At 42.6% G+C, this 26182-nt stretch overlaps 1 protein-coding gene across 1 annotated transcript in view; it reads left to right on the top strand.

Moving 5' to 3' along the window:
* LOC124555856 (proline-rich protein 36-like) overlaps nucleotides 1–15013 on the top strand; it is a 38295-nt gene extending 23282 nt beyond the window's left edge. Inside the window, exons 3-4 of the mRNA XM_047129921.1 lie at nucleotides 1484–4045; nucleotides 14819–15013. Of these exons, the coding sequence (XP_046985877.1) occupies nucleotides 1484–4045; nucleotides 14819–15013 (2757 nt within the window). The remainder of the gene's footprint in view (nucleotides 1–1483; nucleotides 4046–14818) is intronic.
* The last annotated feature ends 11169 nt before the right edge of the window (nucleotides 15014–26182 follow it).

Below are 26182 nucleotides of genomic sequence, written 5' to 3'. Positions count from 1 at the left end.
GATAATAGCAAAGTCAAAGTTACTGCAAACAGAGTTGGTAACTTTTTTTTATTTACTAGGAAGATCATTACTGAGCCTAAAGTTATGAAAAATGATACACAAATCTGACATGCTCAGTTAGGCCTCTTGAACTCATGAGATATGATTTTAAAAATAGCTCAAAACTTGTATGTGGTAGGTTTGTAATTCAGTGATGTCAATCTCACTAGAAGCACTGTGTGTCATAAAGGAAAAATCATGTCTACTCCCTTCATTAAATGAGAAAGGAACACAAATGAACTTCAGGAGTTAATAAGACTGGCCATAAAATTAAATCCTTTCAGTCAGAAAACGGTAAGGAGTACTACAGTGAGAGAATAGACTCAATTCTCAGAATAGCAGGAATACAGCAGCACTAACAGTTCCACACACATCACAACAGAAGGGTTTCACCAAAAGAAAAAAACTGTTAGTTGGTTGAAGTGGTTCAATGCATACTGCATGAGTCAGGACTACTACAATTACCTTGTGCCAAAGCCATCAACACAGCAAACTACATCCAGAATTGTTCCTTAGGTGAAGGACTGCATGATGGAACCCCTCATGAAAAGTGGCTGAAGAGAAAACCTGACCTATCTCATACTTGTTCTTATGGTCAAAAGGTTGTCATCCTGGATAAATCTCAAAACAAAGGAAAGTTTGATCCTAAAGATAAAAAAGGGATTTTTGTAGGCTATTATGACTGCTTGAAAGTCTGTTTTGTGTGGATACTGAGTGATCACAGGATTCACATGTCAAGAGACATGAAGTTCCATTATCATGACATTTTTAACCCAAAAGAACTTATGTGGGCATGAATTTCATTGGAGGAGATTTCAATGGTTATACAAACAATGAATCAGAGCCATCATCAGATCATGAATCATTCTATGACTTAGAAGAAGATGGGCTTCAGTCACTACAGACCATGAGTTCAGTTCCAATCATGACTTATCATGTAATGAGGACAATAGCTCTCCAAGTGTCGCATCTGCTGAACTGTTTGCACCAGGTGCATATAAATCAGATCTTTCAATTCATGGTAATAACTTCAGTGCAAAGGTAACATCGGTAAGTGTCAATGATGCATTAAGGGATGCAGCTCATCAAGAGTGGTTTGAGGCTATATGCGAGGAAATCTGATCACTGGTGAAAAATTATATCTGTGACATTGTAGACAGGCCAACAAATGAAAGGGTAATTGACTGTGGGGCTGTTTTGAAGAAGAAATACAAAAATTATGGGACCTTGTTAAGAAGATAGGCAAGAAGTGTTGCACAGGGATTCAACCGATGGTCTGAAGTTGAGTAGAAAATTCTCTCCAATTGCAAGACTACTCATGGCTTTATCAGTTAAATTGGACTTGCATGTCACACAACTGGATATTATGACTGTGTTTCTCTACAGTAAAACTGACACAGATATATTCATGGAACAACCAGACTCACTGCTTAAATTCTTACAGAAGATGAAAGATATGGAGAAAGATAATCTGATAATCAAGAAGGCAAGTGACATGCTCCAAACACTGAAATCAAGTGATAAAGTGTGTAAACTCCTCCTCCAGCCCCCTCCTCTCTGTGTCAACCTCCTCCTCCAGCCCCCTCCTCTCTGTGTCAACCTCCTCCTCCAGCTCCCTCCTCCATGTGTCAACCTCCTCCTCCACCACCCTCCTCCCTCTGTCAACCTCCTCCTCCAGCACCCTCCTCCCTCTGTCAACCTCCTCCTCCAGCACCCTCCTCCCTCTGTCAACCTCCTCCTCCAGCACCCTCCTCCCTCTGTCAACCTCCTCCTCCAGCACCCTCCTCCCTCTGTCCGTCTCGTCGTCCTCCTACTGCCCCCTCTTCCCTCTGTCCGTCTCGTCGTCCTCCTACTGCCCCCTCCTCCCTCTGTCCGTCTGGTCGTCCTCCTACTGCCCCCTCCTCCCTCTGTCCGTCTGGTCGTCCTCCTACTGCCCCCTCCTCCCTCTGTCCGTCTGGTCGTCCTCCTACTGCCCCCTCCTCCCTCTGTCCGTCTGGTCGTCCTCCTACTGCCCCCTCCTCCCTCTGTCCATCTGGTCCTCCTCCTACTGCCCCCTCCTACCTCTGTCCGTCTACTCGTCCTCCTACTGCCCCCTCCTCCCTCTGTCCGTCTACTCGTCCTCCTACTGCCCCCTCCTCCCTCTGTCCGTCTACTCGTCCTCCTACTGCCCCCTCCTCCCTCTGTCCGTCTACTCGTCCTCCTACTGCCCCCTTCTCCCTCTGTCCGTCTACTCGTCCTCCTACTGCCCCCTCCTCCCTCTGTCCGTCTACTCGTCCTCCTACTGCCCCCTTCTCCCTCTGTCCGTCTACTCGTCGTCCTACTGAGCCCTCCTCACTCTGTCCGTCTACTCGTCGTCCTACTGAGCCCTCCTCACTCTGTCCGTCTACTCGTCGTCCTACTGAGCCCTCCTCCCTCTGTCCGTCTACTCGTCATCCTACTGAGCCCTCCTCCCTCTGTCCGCCTATACTCGTCCTCCTACTGCCCCCTCCTCCCTCTGTCCGTCTACTCGTCCTCCTACTGCCTCCTCCTCCCTCTGTCCGCCTATACTCGTCCTCCTACTGCCCCCTCCTCCCTCTGTCCGCCTATACTCGTCCTCCTACTGCCCCCTCCTCCCTCTGTCCGCCTATACTCGTCCTCCTACTGCCCCCTCCTCCCTCTGTCCGTCTACTCGTCCTCCTACTGCCCCCTCCTCCCTCTGTCCGTCTACTCGTCCTCCTACTGCCCCCTCCTCCCTCTGTCCGTCTACTCGTCCTACTACTGCCCCCTCCTCCCTCTGTCCGTCTACTCGTCCTCCTACTGCCCCCTCCTCCCTCTGCCCGTCTACACGTCCTCCTACTGCCCCCTCCTCCCTCAGTCCGTCTGCTCGTCGTCCTACTGCCCCCTCCTCCCTCTGTCCGTCTGCTCGTCGTCCTACTGCCCCCTCTTCCCTCTGTCCGTCTGCTCGTCGTCCTACTGTCCCCTCCTCCCTCTGTCCGTCTGCTCGTCGTCCTACTGCCCCCTCCTCCGTCTGTCCGTCTGCTCGTCGTCCTACTGCCCCCTCCTCCCTCTGTCCGTCTGCTCGTCGTCCTACTGCCCCCTCCTCCCTCTGTCCGTCTGCTCGTCGTCCTACTGCCCCCTCCTCCCTCTGTCCGTCTGCTCGTCGTCCTACTGCCCCCTCCTCCCTCTGTCCGTCTGCTCGTCGTCCTACTGCCCCCTCCTCCCTCTGTCCGTCTGCTCGTCGTTCTACTGCCCCCTCCTCCCTCTGTCCGTCTGCTCGTCCTCCTACTGCCCCCTCCTCCCTCTGTCCGTCTGCTCGTCCTCCTACTGCCCCCTCCTCCCTCTGTCCGTCTGCTCGTCCTCCTACTGCCCCCTCCTCCCTCTGTCCGTCTGCTGGTCCTCCTACTGCCCCCTCCTCCCTCTGTCCGTCTGCTCGTCCTCCTCCTGCCCCCTCCTCCCTCTGTCCGTCTCCTCGTCCTCCTACTGCCCCCTCCTCCCTCTGTCCGTCTCCTCGTCCTCCTACTGCCCCCTCCTCCCGCTGCCCGTCTCCTCGTCCTCCTACTGCCCCCTCCTCCCGCTGCCCGTCTCCTCGTCCTCCTACTGCCCCCTCCTCCCTCTGTCCGTCTCCTCGTCCTCCTACTGCCCCCTCCTCCCGCTGCCCGTCTCCTCGTCCTCCTACTGCCCCCTCCTCCCGCTGCCCGTCTCCTCGTCCTCCTACTGCCCCCTCCTCCCGCTGCCCGTCTCCTCGTCCTCCTACTGCCCCCTCCTCCCGCTGCCCGTCTCCTCGTCCTCCTACTGCCCCCTCCTCCCGCTGCCCGTCTCCTCGTCCTCCTACTGCCACCTACTCCCGCTGTCCGTCGCCTCGTCCACCTACTGCTCCTTCCTCCCTCTGTCCGTCTCCTCGTCCACCTACTGCCCCCTCCTCCCTCTGTCCGTCTCGTCGTCCTCCTACTGCACCCTCCTCCTCACTCTGTCCACCTCCTCCTCCTCCTCCTCACTCTGTCCACCTCCTCCTCCTCCTCCTCACTCTGTCCACCTCCTCCTCCTCCTCCTCACTCTGTCCTCCTCCTCCTCCTCCTCCTCACTCTGTCCACCTCCTCCTCCTCCTCCTCACTCTGTCCTCCTCCTCCTCACTCTGTCCTCCTCCTCCTCACTCTGTCCTCCTCCTCCTCCTCCTCACTCTGTCCTCCTCCTCCTCCTCCTCACTCTGTCCTCCTCCTCCTCCTCCTCCTCACTCTGTCCTCCTCCTCCTCCTCCTCCTCACTCTGTCCTCCTCCTCCTCCTCCTCCTCCTCCTCCTCCTCACTCTGTCCTCCTCCTCCTCCTCCTCCTCCTCCTCCTCCTCCTCCTCCTCCTCCTCCTCCTCCTCACTCTGTCCTCCTCCTCCTCCTCCTCCTCCTCCTCCTCCTCCTCACTCTGTCCTCCTCCTCCTCCTCCTCCTCACTCTGTCCTCCTCCTCCTCCTCCTCCTCCTCCTCCTCCTCCTCCTCCTCCTCCTCCTCCTCCTCCTCCTCCTCCTCCTCCTCACTCTGTCCTCCTCCTCCTCCTCCTCCTCCTCCTCACTCTGTCCTCCTCCTCCTCCTCCTCCTCCTCCTCCTCCTCACTCTGTCCTCCTCCTCCTCCTCCTCCTTACTCTGTCCTCCTCATCCTCCCCCCCTTCTCACTCTGTCCTCCTCATCCTCCCCCCCCTTCTCACTCTGTCCTCCTCATCCTCCCCCCCCCTTCTCACTCTGTCCTCCTCATCCTCCCCCCCCTTCTCACTCTGTCCTCCTCATCCTCCCCCCCCTTCTCACTCTGTCCTCCTCATCCTCCCCCCCCTTCTCACTCTGTCCTCCTCATCCTCCCCCCCCTTCTCACTCTGTCCTCCTCATCCTCCCCCCCCTTCTCACTCTGTCCTCCTCATCCTCCCCCCCCTTCTCACTCTGTCCTCCTCATCCTCCCCCCCTTCTCACTCTGTCCTCCTCATCCTCCCCCCCCTTCTCACTCTGTCCTCCTCATCCTCCCCCCCCCTTCTCACTCTGTCCTCCTCATCCTCCCCCCCCTTCTCACTCTGTCCTCCTCTCCCTCCCCCCCCCTTCTCACTCTGTCCTCCTCTCCCTCCCCCCCCCTTCTCACTCTGTCCTCCTCTCCCTCCCCCCCTTCTCACTCTGTCCTCCTCTCCCTCCCCCTCCTCTGCTCCCCCCTCCTCTCTCCCTCCTCTGCTCCCCCCTCCTCCCCTCCCTCCTCTGCTCCCCCCTCCTCCCCTCCCTCCTCTGCTCCCCCCTCCTCCCCTCCCTCCTCTGCTCCCCCTCCTCTCCCTCCTCTGCTTTCCCACCTTCTCCTCTGCCCCCTCTCCCACCTTCTCCTCTGCCCCCTCTCCCTCCTGCCTCCATTTCCCCTCTGCCCTCCCTCCTGCCTCGCTCCTCCCTCTTCCCTGTGCCCTCCCTCCTGCCTCGCTCCTCCCTCTTCCCTGTGCCCTCCCTCCTGCCTCGCTCCTCCCTGTGCCCTCCCTCCTGCCTCGCTCCTCCCTGTGCCCTCCCTCCTGCCTCGCTCCTCCCTGTGCCCTCCCTCCTGCCTCGCTCCTCCCTGTGCCCTCCCTCCTGCCTCGCTCCTCCCTGTGCCCTCCCTCCTGCCTCCCTCCTCCCTGTGCCCTCCCTCCTGCCTCCCTCCTCCCTCTTCCCTCTTCCCTCTGCCCTCCTCCCTCCCTCCGCCATCCTGCCTCCCCCCTTCTCCCGCTGGCCACTTTTGAACATTTGTTACCTCTTCTCATCCACACACCCACCCCTCGTGGTAGTAGAAGATCTTACTCAAACAGTATTTTTGAGTAAACAAGAATTCATATACCCAACAAATTTGGTTGAAATTTCATTTGTATCCCTATGAAATGTGGCTACCTCTTAACCCAACAGTGCTTCTTTACAGATAGGAAGTAACCAGTTAACTCCCAGATCTGTAAGCAATTGAGCTACCCTGCATAAAGCAGCTTTCAACTTCTGATTACACATATCATAATGTGTTAAATATTTGTAATTGGATATGTACACAAGATATAGTTTAGAAATGGTTTGAAATTATGTTGAAAGGTTGCAGGAAGTCACTATGTGCTTTTATTATCAAATACTGGATAACTACAGTCTGAGTAATTTGGACTCCATTTTAAGAAGAGTTAGTTTTTCATGTAACTCAGTGTTTATGTTATCATATTTTCTAAATGATGAAGCATACGGTGGTATATGTTTGAAGATCCTTTCAGTGGTATATGTAGATACTGCCTGTGAAATATTTCGTGAATAGTTAATTAGTAAGGAAGTAATATTTTCCATTCTATTTTGGGTAGGTAGAAAACAGTTTATGATTGATAACTCAAATTGGTGGTAACACAGAGATTGGTGGAAGAAATAAATGGTTCCTGAAGTCAAAAATGGTGTAGTTCATGAAGTGAACAGCTAACAGAAAACAAATCCAGAGCATAGCAAAGTTATCTTAACTGTATATGTGTAGTCCAGGAAACAGTCCAAACCAAAAATGTAATTTGAGGCAAGGTCAAAGCTCTGCTGATCAATGGCATGTATATAATGCTTCAGTTAAGTACCAAGACTGAATGGCAAGTTTTGGGAAATGGTATTTACAGGCAGTCTTGCATCAGTGGATGGCTCCACATGGCATGCTTGTTGTTGTGGCGCCTCACGTGGGAGAGATATGCCACTGGAGTATGCAGCCTAAGCATCTCCAACTTATTCTCCATATACTAACCCCCCTATAATCATCACATTGGGCTGGAAATGGCCTGACGTGTGCTAACTTTGTAGAGGAAGGTGAGAGCTCTGATAAAGGTTCCCATCAAAGGCCATCAACAAGACTGGCCAGGTCCAATGCCTGTGCAGGCAGTGATACCACCAACCAGTCTGGGCACAGATTGGTCCTGTCTGCAGGGGAGTGGGTGCCAGCCATGTAGAAGATGGGAACAATAATTTGGCCTCCATTGACACCTGAGTCTGAAGACTTTCCACCTCTGTTGATTATGTGGTGAGGGGGTCACTGGTGTTTGTGGCAGCAGAAAGTGGCCTAGGTGGTGGAAGTGGTTCCATCTCAGTTGGCTATTATTACTGATCCTTCTTGACATCCTATCAACGCCAAACATGAGGTCATAGGTTTTAGCAGAAGCAGGCAGGCTGTTGGACAGGTATGTCCCATGTCCATTTACATAGATGTCACCCATTTGCCAGCTGAGGGGAAAGTGGGTGACTCAATATGATGAGAGTTGGTTTTGATGCCTGACTGGATGCTTCTAGCTCATTGCAACCCCAAACATTTGCCACCCCTTTTCACCAGTGACAGTGCCTTGAGATAACCCAGGTTCTGTCTGAAAGTACGGCCCAGACTTGGGAGCTTGTGCAGTAAGGTGGCTGAGTGCACTGCTGGAGAGCCAACTGAGCCAGGTGCAGCAGGTCAAAGAGGGTGCACCAATTCAAAATTTTGGTCAGGATACATCCATTAACAGCAGTGGACCAGTAGCTGATGAGGAAGCTGGTGCATGTGCCCCCAGAGTTGCACATAGGTATTTTGAAGGTCCTGACCATTTGCTCAGCTTCCAAATTGGAAGTGGGGTGGAAAGGAATGTTTATCAGACGCTCAATGCCATTGCTTTGATAAAAATCTTAAAATGCAAATGCAGTACACTGAGGTCCATTGTGAGAAACCAGAGTGGAAGGTGCACCATCTACTGCAAATATGATGAATAGGGCACAGGTGGTAACTGCTGTGGTGGTGGTGGTGGTGGTGGTGGTGGTGGTGGTGGTGGTAAACATTCATGCCACATTGGTAGAGTCAGAGAGGACAACGACAAGTCCCAACCATATTCTCCTCATAAACATAAAGCAAAATCAATATGCATTCTTTGTTGGGGCAGTCAGGATGCAGCCGAGGGTGGAGCTGATTGAGTGTGGCTGCAGCTCAATTAGTTCCAGATGGTGTGTTTTATGATGGTGTGAATACTAGGCCAGGACACATTACACTATACTACTGCCTTCATTATACACATTCATCAATGTAGAGATTGGAGGAGCAGAGCATGAGAGGAACTGCCATCTGACATTCAGAAGCATCCATAGCCAACAAAGTGACACTGTCAGTGACATTAAGACCGTGTTGTAATAAAAAAATAAGTGCAACATGCCAGGTTGGTGGCCTTAGATAGGTGGTCTAACCAACCTCATGATACACAGTATCCTGTGCAGTAGTTGATAACAGGTTGTTCACATGCTGTAATTAATTGAGAATTGATGAGAATGTGTCACTGGTTGGCACCCAAGACAAAACAAAGCACTTCATGCTTTTTAAACTCTGTCTCTGAGTCACGCAGCAATTGAGAAAGTGCTTCAGCATTGTGCTGCATGGTGGAGTGACAATGAATGCATAGGTATAATTGCTCAGGAACAATGCATGCCATTGTAAACACTGTAATTAAGGAAGGCAAGAGTGGCCAAACTGTAAAATATGGGGCTTGTGAACGATGATGAGGTGAAACTTGGTACTGTGAAGATATATTTGAAACTTTCTGATGCTGTATATGATAACCAACACTTCTTTTACAGTTTGCAACTAATTCATCTGTGCTGCATTTAGAATTTTAAATGTAAACACAATGCCCTGTTCCATGCCATCAGCATATTTATGTGACAGCACTCCTACAGTAACACAATCTAACATATTAGTGGAAAGTGTTAAACATTTGGCAGGATAGAACATTGTTAAACAAGGGGCTGGGCCAAGGTACTTTTCATGTTACATGAAAGTTTTCTGGCATGCCTCTGACCACATGATCTTTTGACAAATGATGAAGCAGGTGGCAAATCTGGGCTATATTGGAAGTAAACTTTGCATAATAATTTACTTTGTCAAAGAACAATTGTAGTTCTTGTGAGGTCCTTTGGAACTGGTAAGATAGTGATGTATCCACATGATCCTGTGTGGACATGAGTCCTCTTTTACTTAATGTAAGCCCTAGGTCCATGAAATCCAGCTCAGACCATGGTCTTGGAGTCATTCAAACTACTCCTGTAGGCTGTGCAGGTGCTGCTCCCATGTGTCTCCATTAATTAGCAAGTAACCTAAAGTGTTAACTCAGTTGGGGATACCATGCATGAATCACTCAAGATATCTCTGAAACATCACAGGAGTGGTTACAACTCCAACTGGCAACCTTTTATAACAATATGTACCATAAGCTGTATTAATCACTAAACACTCTTTCTTCTAATCATCTACAGATATCATGAAGTAGACATTAGCAAGGTCTGTCTTTGAAAAATAATGGCCCCCAGCAAATTTTTCTAACAATTTCTCAGGCCTAGATTTGGATACAGATTGAAATTTCCTTGAACATAAACAGTAGGCTTACAATGGTCACAAATTTGAAGTGGTCTATTTAGTTTCTAAACTAAGACCATGGGCATTTCCCACTGGCTGAACAATACTGGAGATATCACTCTCATACTCTACAACCTAGCTAATTCAGATTTAACTTGCTTGTTCATGGCGAAAGTAATAGAAAGAATTCTACAAACTTAGGCACTGTCAATTGCTTTATGCCTACATGGGCATGTTATCCTGTTGCACAAAATAATGTAGTTCAAACAGTTATTTGTATTCCACATATAATGTATCAAGTTCTGTGAATGGTACTGCAGTTGAAACTAGATTTACCTGGTCCTGAATTTGAAAACCAAAGGGCATGAATATGTGCAGGCCAGTTATTTTAGTTGTTGTCCAAGAGTTGACTACTAGCTTGGTTAGTTTCCAAGCTACATTTTAATACTTAGCTTCAGCTATGATCTGGCCCCAAAGTTGGAGTGACGGCCATTACACATCACCACTCTGCACTGAGGTGAATCAGATGTGGGAAGTCAATGAACTGGAATGTGTCCTCATTAATTAGAGACACAACTACACCTGTGTCCAACTGGAGATCCACTATCTCTCCATTAATGTCCAGTTGCAACAAGCACCTCAGCATCCTGTCTGCAACAATTGACATAATGGAAATGGCAGTGATGCCATTGATGCCATGAGCCACAGTTTCAACAAGATTTGATGGCATGAACTTCTCTGTGGCCCTTTGTAAAAATGGAGGTGAGAAACTGTTGTGTGAACCACCACTTGCTTTCGGATACACCAACAGGGAACAAGGAACTTCTGTTTCAGCATTTATGATGAGGGCACTAACTACTGACTCCCATGGGCCAGATGAAAATGTGCTCAGTAAATTGTATAATGACATTGACTAAAATTCATCAGTTGGTCATAGAGCACTACAATGCCTAATATTACCAACGACATTGACACTAGCAGAATTGTGAAACATAGCTTGCCCTGACACATTTACTTCATGATCTTTGGTATGTTTAAACTCATTGTTCAGTTTTGGATCAATAGGCTTTAAGGCCTTTGCACTAACTTATCTATCAGGAGAAAGATGTATAACATCATCACAGAGAGCCACACTGTTTACAAGAAACATCCCACTTGTGTGCTAAGTCTTGCAAGTCAGCAGCCTATACCATGTATGTTTACTTACACAGCTTAACATACTGTTCAAATATTTGAGTCTAGTTGCAACTATGATGGTTTCATGACCATTGTAGTCAGTCAGCAAACCACAAACATCAGAAAAGCTCAAACTACTGGGCTCCAAGAGTGGGCATAGTTTTTGAACCACTTTGTGCGGTTTATTATTAGAAGACAGTAAAACTGCATTCTGATGGTCTGGGTCAGTTACTGGAATTGTCTTGCTGCTGGAGTTTCCACTATTTTCCATGCTGTTGCTGCAGTTGTTTCCACTATTTTCCATGCTGTTGCTGCAGTTGTTTCCACTATTTTCCATGCTGTTGCTGCAGTTGTTACTGCTGCAGCTGAAACAGCTTCTGCAACAATTTTATAAACTCAGGATCCACACTGCACTGAAATAGTTGCACCGCGAGAAAGTTCTCATACCCACTTTCCTACCCTACTATGTAAAGGTAGAACACAATTTATGATCACTTGCACTGGCAGTAATACAGAGACCTGTGGAGCAAACAAGGGATTCCTGAGGCCAATGATGGTGGCATTCACAAAGTGAACAGGAAACCAAAACAAGTTCAGAGTGTAGAAAAGTCATCTTAAATACATACCAACAGTGAAGGGAGCAACCCAAATCAAAAATGCACTACAGGTAAGGTCAAAGCTCCACTGATGAATGGCGTGTGCCTAATACTTGTCTGCTAGTGACACTGACTGACAAGCATTGGGCCACTGTATTTACAGGAAGTGACATGTCAGTGGACAGTTCCATGTGACAAGATTGCTGTGATGGCACCTCATGTGGGATCAAGCTGCAGCTGGATTATGTAGCCTGAATAACCCTAACCTCTTCCCCATATTGATTCTTGGGCTTAGCAGTGAATCAAAATCACTGTCAAACACTAAATAGTAAATTAAAATATTGTGTCTGATGCAGCAGTTTTCACTAATCTCAGTGTTTGACAACATGTATCCTGACCCATGTGTCATGCAATGATAAAATTTTGTAAATACATTCAGCAGTATGTGAGGATACTATCTGAAAAATGAGTTGTGAATACAGTCAGCAGTAAAGAGAAATAAGTTAAAATGTCATGCCTGGTGCTGCAGTTTTACTTGCCTGAACACGAAAAATGTAACAACTGATAAAATTTTTTCCTTTCATCATTTTGTGGCATGTCAGTGAGAAAAAGTTTCATAGAGGTTGAAAATTATGTTTAAAGTTTGTTGCAAGCTACCAGCTTCTCTTATTCTGAAATGCTGGATGAATGCAGTCTTGGGTATATCCACACATTGCATTATGCTTCTTTTTCAGCCCCACCATCACCCCAGTGAGAGGTAGGTGCTTATTATTCCCACTGTGCTTCTTTCCAAATAGCAAGTGATACGTATACCACATGTGGTTCAATTTGATTTAGTATTTTAGGAGACATGATGAACATTCATATGCACATACATACATTTTTATAAGGTACAGAGATGTACAAGATTTATGGTTTGATTTTTAAAAATTGTCATCAGTGTGTTACTAATACATCCAGAAACTATTACTGAACTACCATTATTTTTTGCTAACACTTCAGATACTCAGTGCTAAACAAAATTTAACTAAAAGTAAATAATAAGAAAGCAAAATTTAAATGTGTGTTTTTCTAACACATTTTTCTATCTTTAGCAAATGGGAGAGAATTCATATATTTAATTTATTAAAATGGTGATATCATTCATAAAATGGAGTACCTTGTAGTGACTTGCAGAATAGTTATAGATAGATAGATGTATGTATTGTTTGTATGTATTGTTTGTATGTTTGTTTGTTTGTTTGTTTGTTTGTATACTTGTTTGTTTGTTTGTTTGTATACTTGTTTGTTTGTTTGTTTGTATACTTGTTTGTTTGTTTGTTTGTTTGTATACTTGTTTGTTCGTTTGTATACTTGTTTGTTTGTTTGTATACTTGTTTGTTTGTTTGTATACTTGTTTGTTTGTTTGTATACTTGTTTGTTTGTTTGTTTGTTTGTTTGTTTGTTTGTTTGTTTGTTTGTTTGTATACTTGTTTGTTTGTTTGTTTGTTTGTACACTTGTTTGTTTGTTTGTTTGTTTGTATACTTGTTTGTTTGTTTGTTTGTTTGTATACTTGTTTGTTTGTTTGTTTGTTTGTATACTTGTTTGTTTGTTTGTTTGTTTGTATACTTGTTTGTTTGTTTGTTTGTTTGTATACTTGTTTGTTTGTTTGTTTGTTTGTTTGTATACTTGTTTGTTTGTTTGTTTGTTTGTATACTTGTTCGATAGATCTGTACATGTGAGCAAGTCACTCAGATGTGGAACGTGTCAATGTACATAATAAAATACATAGAATAAAGACATTGTTATAGTATTAATAACAGTGCACAAAAGTCATACTTATTAGCTTAAAAACTAGTCAACATAAATGTGAAGATAGCAGTTTCATATTTAGGGCATTATTGCATCTATTTTAACCTTGAATAGTAATCAAAACTTCCCACTTTGGGTTTAAAAGTGATCCAAAAATGGAAATGATAAAAACAGGAATTTTTACATTAGGGCAATATTACATTAGTTTAACAGTAAACATTGTCAAAAAATTTAAAACATCTTTCCAATCTGGGTTTTACTTATTTCTCTGAAAGAATTCCTCTAGTGAATAAAGTGAGGTCTCAATAAATAATTTTTCAAGCTACGTTTAAATCCTGATGTACTACTCCTTATACTTTTGATGCTGTTGGGTAGGGAATTGAGAATTTTCGTTCCAGCATACTTTACCCCTTTCTGAATAAGTGTAAAGTTCTTTAACTCACAGTGGAAATCCTCTTTTCTTCTGGTGTTATGTTCATGATGTAGGCAATTCGTTTCATACAGAGTGGGGTTATTTATTATGAAGCACATCAGTGAATATATGTACCGAGATGTTGCTGTCAGTATTTCAAGTCGTTTAAAACGATTTCAACATGAGGTTCGTGGGGGTACACCACAAATGATTCTTATTGCTCTTTTTTGTGCTGTGAGGATTTTCTTTGCGGCAGGTGTATTGCCCCAGAAGATGATGCCATAACACATGACTGAATGAAAATAGCCAAAGTAAGCTGACTTTGAGATGGTAATGTCATTGAAGCGTGACAAAATTCGTAAAGCAAATGTTGCCGACATCAGCCGTTTTAGTGTTCGTAGAACGTGACGTTCCCAGTTCAGTTTACTGTCCACGTATACGCCTAGGAATTTTGATAAGTACACTTGCTTTATCATCTGATCATTCTGTGTGATAAGTATTTCTTTTGGGTTTTTGTGGGTTGTCTGGAACTGGATAAAATTTGTTTTTTTCAGGTTTATTGAAAGGGAGTTAATACTAAACCAACCCAGAACTTCTTCAAGGATATCATTGACCTCGGATTCTAAGTCAGTAGTTGACACATTATCCACCACAATGCTCGTATAATCAGCGAACATTGTAAATTTACACTGCTTATTGATGGATAAAGGCAGGTCATTAACATATATGAGGAACAGCAAGGGCCCAAGCACTGATCCCTGTGGCACTCCATGATGCACAATTAGATGTGAACTAATATTTTCTTAACTACAAGCGTCTCATGTCCAATAATGTCAACAATATTAGGAATAGGATAGATTGCCATCCATCATAAAGATGACCCATTGAGTCAAAGACAGGCAAAATGAAAGGACTGTTACTAATCTAGTTATTGGCCAAAGCCCCCTGTGTATGTAGTCTTTTAGTTGTGCCTGTCTACAACTTAAAAGGTTATCTTTAAGGTGAGACATAATCTATCCTGTTCCTAATATAGTTGTTATTCCTACCTGAAGTTTCCATTGTTTGAGTATCTCATGTCCCTACATTGTACTTTCGTAACATACATTCTGGTTACAACTGAAAGTGTATTCGGTAATTTTTGACTCAAAGAAATAAAAATAACTGCATAACTTTTGTTGTGCATTGCACAGCACCAGCCACAAATAAATTTAACTAAATCATTTCCACTCAGCCTCATCTGAGAGAACCAAGTTTTTAAATGTTGATGGAGGAACTAAAGCTTCAGTTGTGATTCATTTGGATCCATGACCAAGTAACAACTTGTAAAAATATTTGTGTGTGTGTGTGTGTGTGTGTGTGTGTTGTAGCAGCATTTTGTGTTACATGTGGTCAGTGTGTAGATTAAAATACTACAAAATATTTCTTTAATTACCTTACAACTGAAAAAAGTGTGATAACTGTGCTATGATGTATGATTTCAGGAATCAATAACAGACCTGGAGAACCATATTACTTCAATGCAAAATGAGGTTAAAAGTGCTGAACAAATTGAATTCCCAAAAAGAGCAGAAGTACAGGAACTTGAGGCTTCTGTTGATGCTAAGGAGAGAACAATTAAGGCATACAAAGCAAAGAATCCCAGTATAATTAAAAAAGTAGGCACTTTTCTTAAGTAAATACTACTTGTAATTTTGCAGTCAACATGTAGTGCATAGTGGGGTGATCACTCAGTTGTAGAAATAATTCAAAAGCCAAGATTGTTTAAATAACGGTACATGAGGCAGACCAGCCGATATAAAATCATCATCGCAAAAAAATAAAAAAAATCACCTGCTCTAGTGGTCATTCTTTTCCATCAGATACGTAAAACCGAAGTCACAAGATAAAACTATTTGGTACATGACTGCTGCTCGACTAACAACGGTTGGCATCACACTGCTTATCTGATGGAAAAGAATGACCATGAGAGCAGTTGTTTTTTTTTTTTTTTTTTGTGTATATCCAAATGGTTTATAAATGTTAAGCTACATTCAGATCCGATGATGGCAGCTTTAGTGTGTTGAAACCGATTATCCAGTGAACAGTATTCAAGTGATCTGGGCTTTTGAACTATTTGTACTACTTGTAATTGTCATAAATATTTAATTATATGTGCATTTTCAACTTCTTGCAGCGTAATGAAATAGCCCATTAAATTTCAGGACTGGAGACATGCAAATAAAATTTCCTACACTGATATTTCAGCTGTGTATCATCCAGCCATCCTCAGAGTGAGTCACAAGGCTGATGACAAGACGCTAAGTGCAGCCTTATTTGCTCCACCATGGCAGCACTGCGCATGCAGGTCACAGAATTTGCAGGGTTTATTCACTTTGTTAAGAACGCCACAGTAAACAGAATTTTACATAGGGCTGGTTCTGCTATTGTCAGAGGGAGAATTTGTTTTACTCATCAGAAGTTGGAGAATGTTTATGAACAGCTATATCATCTGCATTTGAAGGTAGCAGCTGTTTTATCTCCTGACTCATGGCACTGAATAGAGGGCATGACATGTGCTAAGTCTCACTTGGTTCACGAAGTGGCTACAAAAAGACATATTGCCAAGTACAGCTGATTGGACCAGCCTTCTCAGGTGGACTCTGTTATTTGGCATCCTGTCATAAATTTGACGGGTAAGAATCTGGACAAAGCTAAGTTACCTGTCTTAAGTAAAGGGCTAAATTTTGCCCCTACTCTAAAGACTTTGCCAATATTGTCTTTCATCAGTGCCGTTGCAAAAGCTGTCAGACCACTATCAGAGGATTCTGCTGAAGAAATCAGATGAGAAACCTGTTGAGTAATTATGAAACATCATCCACAAAGAAGCAATGTTTCCAAGGAAGAAAGATGTGTGTTATGAAAGCTGCATGAGGATGCTGACACAGTCATCCTGCGTGCTGATAAAGGTAATGCTACCAGCCTTTTGCCTCAGGAAGGAAAAGATATGTGGTCTACTTAGTTCAGGTGCATACTGGAAGATTAACAAAGATCCTACTAACAAGGTGACAATAAGGACTGCTGCCTTGCTGAATGCTTCATCACTACCAAAGGAAGCCATAAGAAGTTTAAAAGTGCAAGGTGCAGTACCACCAAGATTTTATGGTCTTTCTAAAGTTCACATGATGGATAAGGATGAGTGTCTAGAGGACTTCTCTATGAGACCTATAACGAGCACTGTTGGTTCACCAACGTATTTTTCTGCCAAATATTTAGTTTCCTTATTGAAACCATCAGTAGAAAATGTAGTCACCACATTTGTACATTTTGATAAGAGCATTTTGGCCTTATTTGAACATGTGCTTTTATCATCTTATTTTCAGTTTAATGGTGAGTTTTATGAGCAGATTGATGGTGATGCTTTGGGAAATCCCCTCTCCCTCCCGGTAGTTAATTTATTCATGGAAGACTTTGAGGACAAGACACTGGACTCAGCAAGTTTTACATCAATGGTCTTCTGGAGGTACGTGGGCGACACATTTGTGGTATGGCCACATGGGGTGGATGAATTACAATGATTTCTTGTGCATTTGAATTCTATCCATGTTAGTATCAAATTTACTATGGAAATAGGAAAAGACGGCTGCCTCCCCTTTTTGGATGTTGTTATTTGCTGTAAAGTTGATGGCACATTAGAACATGCCAAATATTGGAAACCAACACACACAAATCTATACCTACATGCCAGTAGCTGCCATCACCCTTCACAGATCACAGGTGTCCTTAAGACCTAAATGCATAGGGTGCACTGCATATCCGTCAAAGATAATTTGCAAGAAAGCTCACCTACCTCAAGAGCATTTTTAAATCGAATGGATTTTCCCCACAACAAATTCATAGAGCATTCAATACAAAACCTAGAATGCAGGTATGTAATGGGGATAAATATAGTAATTCCTTCAGATCTAGTGCATATTTGCCCATGTGAGGATAGGCCGTATTCTTGAGAAACACTGTGTTAGAATGATCTTCCGGCATCTCACAAAGATCGCAGCTTTTCTTGGCTCTGTGAAGGATGATTTACAGCCTTGTAAAGTGGGTGTGTATCAGATTTCTTGCAGAAATTGTGAGAAGTCATACATAGGTCAAACAACACGCACTGTTCATGGGAGATGTGTAGAGCATCAAAGATACACACGCCTATTACATCCAGACAAGTCAGCTGTGGCCAAACATTTTATTGATACAGGGCATTCCATGAATTACAGTGATGCGAAGATTTTAACATTCACCTCCTCCTTTTGGGAATCTGTCTTCAAGGAAACTATGAACATTAGATTAGCTAATAATGTAATAAATAGAGATAATGTAATCCGGCTCTTGGGGTAATTAAACTGCAGAGAAATCTTCATGGAGTCACCACTGCCGATCATACATCGATCAGCAAATCAGATGTCTGTACGTCTTCACCACAGGCGGCGCATGTGTAAGCATATTTCTTTGCCAACAACCAGCGTCTGTGAGCCGCATGTGCAGTACCACCACGGTGGAGCATAAAAGGATGTGCTTGGCATCTTGTCATCAGTCTGTGCCTAACTCTGAGGATGGCTGGACAATATGCGGCCAAAATATCAGTGGACAAAATTTTATTTGCACAGCTGCATGCCCGAAATTTAATGGACTATTTAATTATATATCTGTGAAAGCATACACACTTTTTGTTCATTACAGAATTTTCACAAATTTCTAGCAAAGATTTAAAGTTTTTCTGTGACTTATTAGGCTGTAGAGTTAATATTGTCGAACATGGCAGGAAATACTTTGATTTCAGCAATCACTATTTTTTTCTTTGCATACTTTTCAACGGATATTATGCAAAGAGTGACATTGCTTTTGGTGCTATCTTGTAATCATGATTGGCGCAAATCTTTACAGAACCATGCCAACATAGTGTCCTCAAGTTTTCTCTGTACTTCCTCATCCAGGTCTTAACAATGCTACTTCCCAGCTCAACATAAACTTCACAACATGCCTGTCATTTACGTCACTTCACCTATGTACACCCCTTCCCCCTGCTGCAAAGTTTTACATGGCAGAATTGGGACTTTCTTTAACTCCATGGGATGTAACACAGTGCCACATGCAACCATAGGGTTAAAATTCTGCAGTCTGGCTGGCATGGCTTCATAATAATGTGATAAACAAAAGGCAGGGACTGCCCTGGTTCAGTCTAGGCTGTTAAAAGGTGATATTGCTGGCCAATTTGAGAGTGGCTTTGGTAGATTTCCCACATTCATCTAGCTGTGTGCTGGCTCTCTGTCACACTTTACTCAACCAACCAAAAACATATTTTGCTCAGTTTTAGTGAACCATGAATATAATGTAAGAAATCCATTAATGTGATCAGATGCAAAAAAATGTTACCAAAGTTGAAGTTTTTAAAGTATATCCCATGTGCTCTACATCAATGAGCATTAATTTAGCACTTACAAGGGGAGGCCGCCAATTGTGAAATTCAGATTCGATTCATACTGCGCATAATAAAAGCTCATGGCCAGAGGTGTAATATGGCAAAGCAACAAGATGCACTTCCCAGCCATTGTCGAGAAAATCGACAGTTAAAAGAAACCGTTGTGGTGAAATACTCTCTACGATTAATAATTTTCTACAGCATCGTGGCGCAGCGGTAAGCGCTCGGGTTCGCAATCCGAAGGTCGCCGGATCGAAGGCGGATCGCCTTCCAATTGTACCGCCTCCATTTTTCCGTTTTTTTTTTAACAGGGTGTACCAAAGCTCTCCCGTCCGCACTGATTTTTGACACTGTTATAAGTTGCGCTAGGGACCGCATCTACCTTCTTTCGAAGTTAGCAGGCAACTACACTGTTATGCGGCGGCTCGTTTCGGCCCATTCAACATCTGTCAATGAAGTGTAATGAGCGAGTAACGGAGTTTATATTTCATACCTGCCACAGCAAATTTGTGTTCGTGGGGTCTCTATTCTAATTCGAACGTTTGACTTACGCTATATGTATTCGCTTCGGAATATCGTTTCTACGTCTTCCGTTAACTATACGTACTTAACATTATGAAGACAATTAATAACATTTGTGAAATACAACTTTGTTTGCGGAAAACATAATGATGTTCGAAGTTGCCAGTTTTTCCACGACAAACGACTTTCAGCAACTGGTTATATGCATAATTGTTGCAACTATATATATATATATATATATATATATATATATATATATATAATAAAAAACAAATACTAAAAAAAAAAAAAAGTTGCATAGCGCGAGATTCGATCCGGCGACCTTTGGAATACGAACCCAAGGGCTTACCGCTGCGCCACGACGCTGTAGAGAATTATGAATCGTAGAGAGTATTTCACCGCAACGGTTTCTTTTAACTGTTGATTTGCTCGACAACGGCTGAGAAGTGCATCTTGGTGCTTTGCCACATTACACCTCTGGCCATGAGCTTTTATTATGTGCAGTATGAATCAAATCTGAATTTCACAGTTGGCGGCCTCCCCTTGTTAGTTATATTTATTAATATTCAACAGGATTTTCTCAATCATTTTGACTCTTCCACTTTTCCAATTTTTGATTTTCATTGTCAACCCAAGTTTATTGGAATATGAACAATTTTTTAGGATGTTTTCTAGCTATAGCTAGTAATTTGTTGGATACCTTGGACTTAATCATATGAGGAAATAATTTAGGATTTCTCAATTGAGTTCAATAATTTAGGAAGATTTACTTTGCATAAATTATTTAAATATGCTTACTATTTATGTATAAACATAACCTTCCTTTAAAAGTACTAAGTGGATACATATCAAGCATCTGAGATAAATAAGTTTTGTATACGTCCAGTCAAATTGAGTTCTTGAGGTATGACGTGTTTTCACTGAATCAGTTACACAAAAAATGGAAATTTTATAATATTATCTCCTCTTGGATAATCTCATGTTGATGCTTGTTAACAGTACTTATCCAAAATATTAAGTGTGGTGCCTTAGGAATTATGGCTGTGAAAATTTGCAACATTTTCATTTATAATGTGTGTTTCTTACTGCGTCAAGCTTTCTTGTTCAGTGATCGCTGTGAACTGAGAATCTACAATCTCAATCATGGAATTTGGAATGTTAAGTGTATTAATTTTAAAAAATCACAGTTGCACAGCATTATAATTAATTTCTTCCCACACAATATATAATTGTAGATAATGTGCCAGATGCTAATCACTATCACATTCTTAAAATACGTATACCATGATAACTTTTCACAGCTCATTCACACACAGGTGTATTTTTGAAGGTTTGCTCATCCACAATTATCATGACATTAACATAGTTCTCAATAATTCTGATATTATTGCTATGTGGTGCACTTGACATAGGCTTTCAGCATAGTCCACACTCTTGGCTGATCTTAACTGTAACTCACCTGCAAACTGGACTCCCACTAACTGCAGCTGACTCACAGCTAGATCTTGTTGCCTTGTGTAAACCATTTATAGTCTTGTCCTTTGCTGGCAATGCATCATTTTGTTTTTTAGTAATTTATGTAGTAATTTATGAGAAAAGGTACATCAATAAATGATGCAAAAGGGAGTAATTATAAAGGTAACAAGCCCAGATTTTTAGGGTCATTTACTTCATGCACCTGCTGTTTTGGATCCTTGTCTTTTACAAAAACACAAGGCACTACTTTTTTTTATTTTGTGATGATTATTCCATTGTGTGCAATAAAATTTTCATAATTTGTAAGAGAGCTGCCATTTACAGCATACTTAACAAAAGTATAAACTTTGAATATTTCTTTTAAAAATCAAAATATGGGAAATCTAAGAACATCACTTTGTTCAGAAAATTTTGGGCTTCCATATTATCAGAACAGAATTTAGAAATATTGCAAGGTACAAAAGTTATTGGTGACTTGAGATTGTATCTTAATTAATTAAACCTTTGAATTAGGGACATTTAAGCCAAATTACCATATTCTGGGAATTTTGAACAACTAGTCTACAAAGTTAATTAGGTTGTAAGTTCTTAGGTTTCAATTTTCACACATTTACTTTTGTATGGAAATGACATTTTGATATCTTCAAATCCTGATACATCCCTGAATTAATAAACTTTCATTAAAAAACTTTCATTAAAAGCAATTACACCACTATGCTCCTGGTTGGACACAAAATATTTATAATAATAAGAATATGAATTTCTTTATCAAATGAGAAAGATGACAAATTCATGTATGATAATTAGATAATAAGGAGTGCCTGTAGTATGCTAAAAGGTTGGAGTAAACATGCTTTGTTGCAAAATAATGAACATGAGTATGATTTCATACTGTTATCCATAAAGCAAATACAAAAATATGACTGAAACATACATACAGACAGTGAAAATCAATAATATTGGCCCTGAATTATGTTAAAAGAAACTAGCAATGTTCATTGGTACCAACAGGACAAAAATTCTGTTATTTTGTGATGTTGCATCACTGCGTGTCATTTTTCTGATTATCAAATGGACATAATATTGTCACATACAAGAAGTTGTAAATAGATGAATCATGAACACTAACTTCCCTTAATGAAGGTTTATTCGGCATTTGCACATACAAGAGTGCAGAGCGAAATGCATCCAGCCAGAACACATACAGTATATATACAGTTACAGATCATCCTAGTACAATGATTGTTGACAATTATGGATACTTCTAGAATAAACTCAAACAGAATATAGAAATTAAAATTTTACAGTTTATCTACATCTACATCCACATCCAAATTCTGCTAGCCACCTGACGGTGTATGGCCCGTACCGAGCTACTGAGCACCTCTCCTGCAGATGCATCCACTGGAGTTTATCTATCATCTCTGTAATGCTTTCGCGATTACTAAATCATCCTGTAATGAAGGTCGCTGCTCTCCGTTGGATCTTCTCTATCTCTTCTATCAACCCTATCTGGTACGGATCCCACACCGGTGAGCAGTATTCAAGCAGTGGACAAACAAGCATACTGTAACCTACTTCCTTTGTTTACGGATTGCATTTCCTTAGGATTCTTCCAATGAATCTGTCTAGCATCTGCTTTACCGATGATTAACTTTATATGATCATTCAATTTTAAATCACTCCTAATGCATACTACCAGATAATTTATGGAATTAACTGCTTCCAGTTGCTGACCTGCTATATTGTAGCTAAATGATATGGGATCTTTCTTTCTATGTATTCGCAGCACATTACACTTGTCTACATTGAGATTCAATTGCCATTCCCTGCACCAAGCGTCAATTTGCTGCAGATCCTCCTGCATTTCAGTACAATTTTCCATTGTTACAACCTCTCGATATACCACAGCATCATCCGCAAAAAGCCTCAGTGAACTTCCGATGTCATCCACAAGGTCATTTATGTATATTGTGAATAGCAACAGTCCTATGACACTCACCTGCGGCACACCTGAAATCACTCTTACTTCAGAAGACTTCTCTCCATTGAGAATGACATGCTGTGTTCAGTTATCTAGGAACTCTTCAATCCAATCACACAATTGTTGTGACAGTCCATATGCTCTTACTTTGTTCATTAAACGACTGTGGGGAACTGTACCGAACGCCTTGCGGAAGTCAAGAAACATGGCATCTACCTGTGAACCCATGTCTATGGCCCTCTGAGTCTCGTGGATGAATAGCGTAAGCTGGGTTTCACACAACCGTCTTTTTTGAAACCCATGCTGATTCCTACAGAGTAGATTTCTAATTTCTAGCCCCCTGAAAAGTCCTTATACTCGAACATAATATATGTTTCCAAATTCTACAACTGATCGACGTTAGAGATATAGGTCTATAGTTCTGCACATCTGTTCTACGTCCATTCTTGAAAACGGGGATGACCTGTGCCCTTTTCCAATCCTTTGGAATGCTACGCTCTTCTAGAGACCTACGGTACACCGCTGCAAGAAGGGGGGCAAGTTCCTTCCTGTACTCTGTGTAAAATCGAACTGGTATCCCATCAGGTCCAGCGGCCTTTCCTCTTTTGAGTGATATTAATTGTTTCTCTATCCCCCTGTCCTCTATTTTGATATCTATTATTTTGTCGTCTGCGCGACAATCTAGGGAAGTAACTACAGTGCAGTCTTCCGCTGTGAAACAGCTTTGGAAAAAGACATTTAGTAGTTCGGCCTTTAGTCTCATCCTCTGTTTCAGTACCATTTTGGTTTCAGAGTGTCTGGATATTTTGTTTTGATCCACCTACCGCTTTGACATAAGACCAAAATTTCTTAGGATTTTCTACCAAGCCAGTACATAGAACTTTACTTACAAATTCATTGAACGCCTCTTGCATAGCCCTCCTCACACTAAATTTCGCTTTGTGTAATTTTTGTTAGTCTGCAAGGCTTTGGCTATGTTTGTTTGCTGTGAAGTTCCCGTTGCTCGGTTGTTGTAGCTCTTTTCAGTCTCCTACGATCTTCTTTGGCACATACTCATCTAACACATATTGTACAATGGTTTTGAACTTTTGTCCACTAATCCTCAACACTATCTGTACTTGAGACAAAACTTTTGTGTTGAGCCGTCAGGTACTCTGAAATCTGCTTTTTGTCACTTTTGCTAAACAGAAAAATCTTCCTACCTTTTTTAATATTTCTATTTACGGCTGAAATCATTGATGCAGTAACCATGAGTTTTGAACTCGTGGCCCTCCATGCAACAGTCTAGTATCATAACCACTACACTACAGTGACTGTCGCTGCAGCTTTGAATTTACCCTGGGTTGCAGGATCCTTATAGGGCTTCATTTGAAGGATGTGGATCATATCTCTGATCTTTCATCGTCTTGTGTCGGGGTTGAAATCTTCAACTTCATAAGTAACATTAAACAACTGCCTTACGACCTTATAAGGTCAAAAGTTGCGCCTGAGGAGCATCTCAGAGAGACCAACCTTCCAAACAGGAGTGAAGATCCAGACAAGGTCACCAGGCTGGTAGACAACAGGGAGGTGGCTCGTGTCATACCTTTGGCAATCGTTTTCTTGAGCCTGCAGCATTCGGAGTTCAGTTAACTGCCAAGCTTCCTCAGCTCTGGTTAACACCTGGCCGATGTTGTTGTCATCCATGTCATCAGGATGTAATGGAAACACAGTGTCCATCATCGTCGTTGCCTCATGCCCATGCACCAGGAAAAATTGTGTACATCCTGTGGTGCCTTGTTTGGTGGTGTTGTATGCAAACATGATTAAAGGTAGCACCTCATCTCAGTTGCTCTGCTCAACATTGATGGACATTGATAGTATGTTAGCCAAGGTCTTACTAAGGTGTTCAGTAAACCCGTTAGTTTGCAGATGGTAGGCAGGCATCATGTGATGAGTAATGTTGCACAGACAGTTTCTCTCTGTCACAAGATTCAATTGAAAAACTTTCCCTCGATCTGTAATTAATGACTTTGGGGCACCACGTTTTAATTCAATTTCTTCTACGATGAAGTTGGCTACCTTGAATGCTTCGGCTGTTTTCCTGGCTTTTGTAATGACATAGCATGTCAGATAATTAGTGCAAACAATAATCCATCTATTGCCACTTGTAGACATTTGAAATTGTCCAAGGAGGTCAATCCCAACATGCTGGAAAGGAGTTTCAGTTGGTGGAATTGATATGAGTCGGTTGGGTGGTTTCTGAGGAACTGCCTTTCTCCTCTGGCACTCTCAACAGTGCAACACATAGTGACAAACACTCGTAAATAAACCTGGCCAGAGAAATATCTTGCGGATCCTATCATATGACTTAATAAATCCTAAATGTCTGGCTTCAAGTGTGTCATGGAATCTCTGAAGAACATCTAAGCACATGTGTTTAGGAATCACTGGTAGCCACCTCTTTCCAAACGGATCAAAGCTTCTCTTGCAAAGTAAACCATTAACTACCTTAAATTGTCCTTTCACATCCTCTTACTGATTTAAGGCAAACGTAATTTGAGATATCTTGGCGTCCTCCTTCTGCTCAGCAGAGAGATCCTGGAGTGCAGCAAGACAGTCACTATCTTCATCAAAGTTCTTCTGGTCTTGCACAGGGTTTCTTGAGACACAGTCGGAATCTAGGCATTTTCTTCCACTTTTGTATACTATAGTAATGTCATACTCCTGAAGACGTAGTGCCCACCTGGAGAATCATCCTGTTGGACCCTTAAGACCTGTCAACCAACAAAGTGAATGATGGTCTGTAACAACTGTGAATGGCCTTCCATAGAGATACTGTCAAAGTTTTCATATGGTCCAGATCACAGCAAGACCCTCTCTTTCTGTGGTTGAGTAGTTTCTCTAAGCTTTTGTAAGTGTCCTAGAAGCATAGGCTATAACCTTCTCTTTTCCATCCGAAATTTTCACCAGAACAGCACTGATCCCATACCCACTGACATCTGTGTGTAGTTCTGCAGGTGCTCTCTCATCATACAGACCAAGTACAGAATCAGTCGTCAGAGCTTTTCACAGCACATTGAAAGACTCTTCTTGAGCACCACCTCATATAAATTTAGCATTGCCTTTTATCAACACTTTGAGTGGCCTGGCTTTGATATAAAAGTCTTTGATAAAACGACAGTAATAAGAACATGATCCAAGAAAGCTTCTCGCATCTCTAATACTCTTAGGAATAGGAAATTCTGTTATAGATTTCACCTTTCCTGGATCTGGCCAAACAGCTTTGTTTGACACAATGCGTCCAAGTATTTAGATATCTTTGGATCCAAAGAGACATTTCCTTGGATTAAGTTTCACTCTGCCTTGTTGGAGACACTTAAGAATGACCCTCGGTCTTTTTATATGTTCATCAAATGTCTCTGAGAACACTATAAT

Source organism: Schistocerca americana, chromosome X, assembly GCF_021461395.2.
Source record: "Schistocerca americana isolate TAMUIC-IGC-003095 chromosome X, iqSchAmer2.1, whole genome shotgun sequence".
Lineage (NCBI taxonomy): Eukaryota > Metazoa > Arthropoda > Insecta > Orthoptera > Acrididae > Schistocerca > Schistocerca americana.
Note: the sequence above shows the minus strand (reverse complement) of the source record. Positions and strands in the feature narration are given on the sequence as shown.